General features: G+C 45.9%; 1 protein-coding gene across 1 annotated transcript; it reads left to right on the top strand.

Annotated features, from left to right (window-relative positions):
- The first annotated feature begins 8,371 nt into the window (after nucleotides 1–8,371).
- Nucleotides 8,372–9,586, top strand: DRD5 (dopamine receptor D5). Its single transcript, XM_044283299.1, has 2 exons — nucleotides 8,372–8,404; nucleotides 8,883–9,586. Exon 2 carries the CDS (start codon nucleotides 8,888–8,890, stop codon nucleotides 9,584–9,586), a length of 699 nt encoding a protein of 232 aa, XP_044139234.1. The 5' UTR covers nucleotides 8,372–8,404; nucleotides 8,883–8,887.
- Nucleotides 9,587–9,792: the final 206 nt, after the last annotated feature.

A 9,792-nucleotide genomic window follows, 5' to 3' on the forward strand; every position in this document is an offset into this window, starting at 1 on the left:
GCTGACGTGAAGCCTGATTCTCTGCTATGATATGAAGACTGATTCTCTGCTGACATGAAGCCAGATTGTCTGTTACGGGACCTCTCTCCTCTGCCTGTGTGCTAGGCCTAAATATATGCCAATGGATTGTTGCAGTGGTGGCTGACGTGAAGCCTGATTCTCTGCTATGACATGCAGACTGATTCTCTGGTGACATGAAGCCAGATCCTCTGTTACGGGACCTCTCTCCTCTGCCTGGGTGCTGGGCCTAAATTTATGAAAATGGACTGTTGCAGTGGTGGGTGACGTGAAGCCTGATTCTCTGCTATGACATGCAGACTGATTCTCTGGTGACATGAAGCCAGATCCTCTGTTACGGGACCTCTCTCCTCTGCCTGGGTGCTGGGCCTAAATTTATGAAAATGGACTGATGCAGTGGTGGGTGACGTGAAGCCTCATTCTCTGCTATGACATGCAGACTGATTCTCTGCTGACATGAAGCCAGATTGTCTGTTACGGGACCTCTCTCCTCTGCCTGGGTGCTGGGCCTGAATTTATGACAATGGACTGTTGCAGTGGTGGCTGACGTGAAGCCTGATTCTCTGCTATGATATGAAGACTGATTCTCTGCTGACATGAAGCCAGATTGTCTGTTACGGGACCTCTCTCCTCTGCCTGGGTGCCGGGGCCTAAATATCTGAGAATGGACTGTTCCAGTGGTGGGTAACGGGAAGCCAGATTCTCTGCTATGATATGAAGACTGATTCTCTGCTGACATGATGCCAGATTGTCTGTTACGGGACCTCTCTCCTCTGCCTGGGTGCTGGGCCTAAATTTATGAAAATGGACTCTTACAGTGGTGGGTGACGTGAAGCCTGATTCTCTGCTATGACATGAAGACTGATTCTCTGCTGACATGAAGCCAGATTGTCTGTTACGGGACCTCTCTCCTCTGCCTGGGTGCCGGGGCCTAAATATCTGAGAATGGACTGTTCCAGTGGTGGGTGACGGGAAGCCAGATTCTCTGCTATGGAACCTCTCTCCAATTGATTTTGGTTAATTTTTATTTATTTAATTTTTATTTTAATTAATTTCCCTATCCACATTTGTTTGCAGGGGATTTACCTACATGTTGCTGCCTTTTGCAGCCCTCTAGCCCTTTCCTGGGCTGTTTTACAGCCGTTTTAGTGCCGAAAAGTTCGGGTCCCCATTGACTTCAATGGGGTTCGGGTTCGGGACGAAGTTCGGATCGGGTTCGGATCCCGAACCCGAACATTTCCGGGATGTTCGGCCGAACTTCTCGAACCCGAACATCCAGGTGTTCGCTCAACTCTAACGTCAGGCATTGCTACGACAACCATCACGTGACTAAGGTTTGCTGCCCTCGGATACAGCTGGTGGGATTGAGCAATCTCAATAGCTGTTGATGACCCCGTAGGTAGAGCAGTTATATCTGCACCTGATGTCTGTATAATAATGATAGTTCAAAGAGAGATGGTGCCTCCACTATCCGGAACTCCAGATTTACACTTTGGGAAGAACGTAGCTTCCAGAGTGAATCAGTAAGGTGTAGTATAAAAAAATGAATTTCAAGAGTCCCTTATTGACATAATGTTTTATAGGGTTTACCATAGCAACTACTAAGACTAGGAGGATTGCTGGGACTTGCAGTTCTACTACAGCGACTTTTTTCTGACTGATTCTAGGGAAGTATAGACTATATAGTAATGTGATCATTTTCTGTACACATTTCTGCATATTGTATATAAGTTAAATAAAATAAAGGTGGTTAATCGCTATAGATCACAGACTGATAAGAAATGCTGGGACTTCTACCAATAATTGACTTCCTTAAAGAGAGACAATGTGCAGTAATCAGTTAGAATTCACGAGTACCTTAAGGTATATTTACACGGGGCGATGAATGGTAAAGTTAAGTGACGAACGAGTCCTTTCTTGGTGTGGTGAACGTCTCAACAATGACCCTTTAGATGCGCCGATTATCGTTCACCAGGGGCGTCATTAGGTCAAAACGGATGTTTTGACCAGTGCCCCGAATGATTGCTGGCCCTGGCAGGGCCAGCCGGCGCTCTGACTCTCCTGCACTACACCAACCCCTCCACTCACATATATTTAACTGTAAACTGTAATCCTAATCCGCCTGCAGACTTAACGTTTAACTTGAAATCAGCCGGTCATCTCATTACTAGATTCTTAGCTCCTGTAACAGCAGGCAGTGCAGGCGGCGCTTGCTCACTGACGTCAGGCGCCTGCTCCTCCCACTATGCGGCGCAGGCTTGTGTCGTCAGTGAGTGAGCACCGCCCGCACTGCCTGTTACTGGAGCTGACTAGCTGAGAGTAAGATAGAGTAAAGACTAGAGATGAGCGCTGATTTAAACTGAAAGTTAAAGTTGCAGGATACGGATTAGGATTACAGTTTAAAATGTTAATGTACACTCCTGTGAGCGGCGGGTGCAGTACGCCGCCCTGCAGGGTATTGCGATAGTGAGGTCACGGTTAATAGGCAAGCGAGGGTTGCTCTTGGTTACTCACAGTTTATGGGAGACCCTGGGCAGGCGTACAGCAGTGATGGAGAGGCTGGCACAGGAGACCTCTGGGGCACTCTCGGTGTACAGGGACCAGGCCTGATGGTAGATGAGGTTCCCTGGATGTTGCAGGTGTTTAATGTGCCGGGGGCAAGGTCCCTTTAAGATTCGTGACGCTAGTGCCGGTAACGGTGGCACACCGATTTATAGTAGTAATAAGTGAGGAACACGATGTTGTGGTGAACCAAACTTCCTTTACTGGAAACAGTTAACTTTGTACAGTCTAGATTCAGTTCCACATGGCAGCAGCCATCAAAAGCAGGCTTTTACATCAATGGCAGGTACAATGTTCTTTGCAAGATTCTCAGAGGGTAAAAACACTTACAGATCAGGCTGCACCTTTTCCTCAGAAATCCTGTGCACTATTCCTCAGAACTCCCGGCTGTCTCAATCCCAAGGCCCGTATGCCCCAATGCTGGTCTTATCCTTGGTAGAAAACTTCCTCAGGTATATATCCTTGCTTAAGGTAAATAATCCTTCTGCCCTTTAGCTCCTCTCAGGTTGGCTGAAATACTCTTCTGCTTTGCTTATGTTGTGGGAACTGCAGGTTTCTCTCAGGAGGCAAACTCTTCCCCTGGTAACAATCTTCTGAGCTAACTCTGGCTCAATATCCTCAGGCAGGCTGGACTGCTTCCACTAGCCTCCTGGTGGCAACTAGAAGCCTGGGCTGTCTAGCTGCATGTCGGGAGGAGGCCCTCAGCTTGTCTCTGGCTAAGATGCCCTCTCACTTCTGTCTCTCCACAGACTCCTGACTACACAGACTCCCTCCTCCCTGTCTGGGCCTAACTATATATACTAGGGGTTCCCTAGCTCCCTCTAGTGTCTAGGATGATGAACTACACCCTAATAGGCCTGCTACACACATCACAGGGAAAATACACATAAATATATATGAAAATACATTAAAATGGACTGTTAAATACAATGCCACTGTCCCTCAGGAGTAGGAGAACCACGTGGCCTAATTGACCCTTGTGTAATGCCCACATTTACCTAGTGGGACACTACACGGGGAGGGGGATCTGTGGATGGCACTGTTATGGGGAAGGGGATCTGTGGTGGATGGCACTGTTATGGGGAGGGGATCTGTGAATGGCACTGTTATGGGGAGGGGGATCTGTGGATGACACTGTTATGAGGAGGGGGATCAGTGTGTGTAAAGGTACCTTTATTGACATACTGCCTGACTATGGTGACTATAGATAGATTAGACCAGGAATGCCCAACCTGCGGCAAAACTACAACTCCAGGCTGCTCTGGATGACACTGTTAAGGGAGTTGACTGCTGTGGAGGTAACAGTTCAGGGGGCAGGTAGGGTGGCCATTAACGCCACCCTCAAAAGATGGACTTTAAACCCCCGCCCCTAGGTCCCGCTAAACCATGTCCCCAACCCTGGTTAGGCCACGCCCCATCCCACTCCGCAGCCAAAGGGGATTGAAAAAATTAAGGTAAAAATCAACTTCTGTCAGCTGCAGGGGTTGGGGGGAACGGTGACTTTCTCCCTGCAGCTCACGCTCAGACAGCACAGTGCTGCTGTCTTAGAGTGAGCTGTTCAAAAGGACATGCCCCCGAGCTGGTTAGGCCATGCCACCTCCCACTCCTCAGCCGACTGAGACTGAAAAAATGAATTTAAAAATCAACTTCTAGGTCCCGCTAAGCCACGCCCCTGATCTGGCTAGGCAACGCCCCCTCCACTCCTCAGCTGACAGGAATTGAAAAAATGAAGGTAAAAATCAACTTCTGTCAGCTGCAGGGGTGGGAGGGAGGGTGACTTTCTCCCTGCAGCTCATGCTCAGACAGCACAGTGCTGCTGTCTGAGAGTGAGCTGTTCAAAAGAACATCCCTGTGTCCGTCCAGGCACTGTGCTGGATGGAGGACAGGGAGTCTGAAAGCCGGACTGTCCGGCCTAAAACCGGACCTCTCGCTACCCTAGGACAGGCTGCTGTGGAGGTCACAGTTAAGATGACAGTCCGCTATGGAGTAGAAATGGAAGGCCACAGCAGCGTCTCACCAAAAAGCTTCTTTATTTAGGAACACTCCTCATAACAGGTCATACAGAGCAGTTTGCAGCAACGTTTCGGCTAAGCATAGCCTTTGTCATGCTTGACAAAGGCTATGCTTAGCCGAAACGTTGCTGCAAACTGCTCTGTATGACCTGTTATGAGGAGTGTTCCTAAATAAAGAAGCTTTTTGGTGAGACGCTGCTGTGGCCTTCCATTTCTACTACATGCCATTGGACCGCTTTGGATCTGCGATCTCCTGCTCAGCTGTTGCGCTATCACCATTTTGTGCTCTCCAGACGCCGCACGTGTTGCTGCTCCTGAACACATTTATTTTACCAGTCCGCTATGGAGGTCAGTGTTAAGGGGCAGATTGCTGTAGAGGCCACTGTTAAGGGGACGGGGTTTTGTGGAAATCACTGTTAAGGAGATGGGGTACTGTGGAGGTCACTAATGAAGGGGCGGCCACTGTGGAGGTCACTGTTCAAGGGGCAGGCTGCTGTGGAGGTCACTGTTACGTGGGCGGGATGCTGTTGCGGTCACTGTTAAAGGGGCAGGCTGCTGTGGAGGTCACTGTTAAAGGGGCGGGCACTGTGGAGGTCTATGTTAAGGGGACAGAGAACTGTGGAGGTCACAGTTAAGGGGACGGTCCGCTATGGAGGTCAGTGTTAAGGGGCAGGGTGCTGTAGAGGTCACTGTTAATGGGCGGGTTATTGTGGAAATCACTGCTAATGAGACGGGGTATTGTGGAGGTCACTAATAAAGGGGCGGTTGTAGTAGAGGTCACTTTTAAAGGGGAGGGTGCTGTGGGTGTTACTGTTAAGGGGGCAGGCCACTATGGAGGTCACTGTTAAAGGGGCGGGGTACTGTAGATGTCACTGTTATAGTGGATACTGTCGATAACTTTTAACGACACACATTAACATTAAATGAAATAGATGAAATATACTCGTGCGAAGCCGGGTCCTTCTGCTAGTGTTCTATAAATGTAATGGTTACACACATTTCTGGCTATGCTAGGACTTCAACCACATCTTCCTGACTGCTCCTATACAGATATAGATGGCTGCATATAGTTTAAAGTATACATTAGAAAGCATTTCTTCCCCCTAAAGCGGTTTTCTAATGACTAAAATAAATACATTAAAATTATTCATACAGGCATCATATAGTACATGACAATCTCTTTCTAACAAAGCTAGAACCAGCCCTGTACCTCACATGGATCCAGAGATCTCCCCATTCATTGCTCTGCTAGATTTGTATCAAGCTGACAGCTGAAGGGGAGTGTCTTTTCTGTTGCAGCTCAGGGGGAGTGTCTCAGCTCTCCCTATCACAGCTCAGGGGGCGTGTCTCAGCTCTGCCTATCACAGCTCAGGGGTGTGTCTCAGCTCTCCCTATCACAGCTCAGGAGACAGTTGAAGGATGAAACTGAGCATGTGCGGCCATCTCAGTGAGCAGGACAAAGACATAAAAAATTACAAAAACAGCAGGTGTCGCTATACAGATACATTTTATTGAATAATTTATTGAGTGACTATGCTAAATTTTTAATTCCATGCAATTACTAATGTATTCAGATCAAGGTGCTGGTTTAAATACTTTTCATTAAAATTTGGCTGCTATATAATATCTGAACAGCCAGGCAGAGGCCATTGGGTAAGAAAGTAAGAAAAGTGTTTGTTTCTCTTACAGTACATGCAGTACCACATAATCACTTAGAGATGAGCCCATTTTCTAAAATTCACTTCTTTCTGATTTGTCTAAATCGACCATGAAATTCAATTCGGAAAATCTTTTTTTATATTCTCTCTCTTTCTTCTCTCCTCCCTCTCGCTTCAAAATTCAGCCAAATTGTTTCTCAGGAAGTTCTGATTCAGACGAATCTGATGTTTTTGAAATATTCGGGTCAAAATTTGATTCTGTAGAACCTATTTGCTCATCTCTATAGGATGTGCTTGGACTAACAGTTATACCAATACCAGTCTTGAGCGAATCGAAGTGTCCAAAGAGGACTTCGATCCGAATTTCAGGGAGAATTAGATTAGCTGCGAAGCCAAATTTCCTTGTGCTTCATGGTAACAAGTCGATTTTGCCTAAAATGGGGTAAAAAAAAAATCCTACTTAGCTCATTCATTTGATCGCGAAGAGCCCGCCACCGCCATCTTGATTGAAGATCCCGCGCTAAATCTCGTGCACTGAGATGTATGATGTCACCACGCCGGCTGACGTCATTCACGCGCCTCGCAAGATTTTGAGCTGGATCTTCAATCAAGATGGCGATGGCGGGCTCTTCGCGATCAAGTGGAGGAGGTAAGTATGATTTTATATATTTATTTATATATTAATGTCAGATGTCGCGATCAGCTATGAAAGGGGCATCTGAGGGGTATAATGACGGGAGGGCGGCGCAAACCCTGTTCCTTGTCATTGCACCCACTACTTACAAAGAAATGCGCTTTGTGATGAAGTCATTCATCACAAAGCAAATTGTTTTGAAAAATTTGGCAAAGCAGCTAAATCAACATTTATAAAATTTCGCTCATTAAGGCATTACTATATACCCCTTTGAGATCTCTGATTCTAGCCTGTCTTAAACGACACTGTATAGAAAGCCATAGCATTAGCTAGATGTTTGGTTTTTCCGTAGAAGACACCATATCCCCAGATGACAGTTATCGTTATTATTCCAATAATAATACTTGCAGTCTCTATTGTCATTCTGCATTTAGGAGTCATTTTCTTTGCTTTTTGCCTGTGAATGTGAAATGTTTTACTGGGGATATGGAAGTGGAAAATACTGTACCAGTGATCTTGATATGTTCAGAAGGTTTTAGGTCATAGGCAGCAGAACGCTGCCACACACAGCCACACAATCTGTGCACAAAGTGGGTGTTATACTGTTCATGGCAAAGGAGTGTAATAATGCGTCTGCACTGTAGCAGGGAGAAGCTTTATGTGTGTGCCACAATAATGTCATTACTATCTAAAACCTGGATAAAACATGACTGATGGAGACACTTTCATGTGAAGCAGAAATAGCCCAGCACTGTCTGTGGAGGGGGTGGAGGATACTGCTTGCCTTTAGGCATCAATGTATGTCCTTCAGATCTAACTTGGGGCTGGCTGCATCTGGAGTGACGTTCCTGCTGTGTCCTAAGGAATTCACTGCCACCCACCAGAACCACAAGGCAGGTATTTTTCACTGTGCAAGTACCTGCTACAATGAGAGAGTTAATGGTTAGACTGCAGCAGAGGAGATTGAAAGGCTACATGCAAGGGAATCTCTAAAATGTGCTCCAGAATGAGGATGCAATCTGGACTTTTCATGTTGGATGGATCCCACCCCAGCAAGTTTCTAAGGTCTGAGAGCAGCTAAAGAGTGCCAGTCCAAGGAAGTGAATTGCAAGCTCTTGGTAATAATGTATAAGGAGGCACATGGATCTGGAAGCTGGTCTGTATCCAGCTGTGCTCTTGCACCCAGCTGGGTTGTTTTCTGCAATTGTGCCATACAGGCAGCACTGAGCATAGACTGCAAGATCTCTAGAGAAGAAGACAAAGCAGGGGGCTAGAAGAAGATTGCTTCACATGGAGGCTACCTGTCCTGCTGCCCATCCCACCAGGGTGGCACTATGGGTTCTGTGGTGCCCCTATTTCTGCTTGGAGAGGAGTAACACTGCATAAAGTATCCAGAGATGGTAATGAATAGGAGCCTTTTCCAAGAAGTGCAGCAAAGAAGGGAACTGGTGGCAGGACAAGTAGTCACAGGGAGTCTTCTGTCCCTTCTCATCTTCTGGACCCTTTTCGGTAACATCTTGGTATGTACAGCTGTAATAAGATACAGACATTTACGTAACAGAGTAACCAACAATTTCATTGTGTCTTTAGCTGTCTCTGATCTTCTGGTAGCCCTCTTAGTGATGCCCTGGAAAGCTGTAGCAGAAGTTGCAGGACACTGGCCATTTGGAGTGTTCTGTAACATCTGGGTGGCTTTTGATATTATGTGCTCCACAGCTTCCATCCTCAACCTGTGTATCATTAGTGTGGACAGGTACTGGGCAATCTCCAGCCCCTTTAGATATGAGAGGAAGATGACCCAAAGAGTGGCAATGCTGATGATCAGTGCTGCATGGACATTGTCTATCTTGATTTCATTTATACCCGTTCAGTTAAACTGGCACAGGAATAGGAAAGATATTCCAGAAATGAATAACCAGACTGCAGAAAACTGTGATTCTAGCTTGAATAGGACGTATGCAATCTCTTCCTCCCTGATCAGTTTTTACATTCCTGTAGCTATTATGATTGTCACCTATACCAGGATCTATAGGATTGCCCAGATTCAGATCAGGAGGATATCAACATTGGAAAGAGCAGCTGAACATGCCCAAAGCTGCAGAAGCAACCGTGTTGACTGCAGAAACCACCATAATAGCCTAAAAACTTCTATCAAAAAGGAGACAAAAGTTTTAAAAACCCTGTCTATAATCATGGGGGTCTTTGTGTGTTGCTGGTTACCATTTTTCATATTGAACTGTATGGTTCCATTCTGTGACAATTCTGGAGACCCCAAAGCTGGACTGCCTTGCGTCAGTGAGACCACTTTTGACATTTTTGTCTGGTTTGGTTGGGCTAACTCTTCTTTGAACCCTATCATCTATGCTTTCAATGCTGATTTTCGCAAGGTCTTCTCTAGTCTTCTGGGATGTGGACAATGGTGTTCTACCACCCATGTTGAAACAGTCAACATCAGCAATGAACTAATATCCTACAACCAAGATACTATATTCCACAAGGATATTGTGACAGCCTACGTCAACATGATACCCAACGTGGTGGATTGTATAGATGACAATGATGAGACTTTCGATCGCATGTCTCAAATCTCACAAAACTCTGCAAACATTGAGATGGCCACTAGTTCAATGTGTGACCTGGACTGTGACACAGAGATTTCACTTCATAAAATTACCCCTTCCATGCCAAATGGCTTCCATTAAAGCACTGTTTCTCTTGTCTGGTTCTAGTGATATTATCATTTGGTGCCAGCCCATCACTCATTCCCGTGCATTTGAAATAAGTAAGTTATGATGACACTATAGTATATCCGTATTAAAGTTATGTGAGTGTTTGTGTGTTTTATATATGGTAGTGATATCAATGTTTCATTAATATGTAGGAGAACTAGACCTCTTTCTGAGCATTT

This window comes from Bufo gargarizans, chromosome 1, assembly GCF_014858855.1.
Source record: "Bufo gargarizans isolate SCDJY-AF-19 chromosome 1, ASM1485885v1, whole genome shotgun sequence".
Taxonomy (NCBI): Eukaryota; Metazoa; Chordata; class Amphibia; order Anura; family Bufonidae; genus Bufo; species Bufo gargarizans.

Coding starts and splice junctions, on each gene's coding strand:
- DRD5 (XM_044283299.1), top strand. CDS start 8,888: ATGATTGTCACCTATACCAGGATCTATAGGATTGCCCAGATTCAGATC.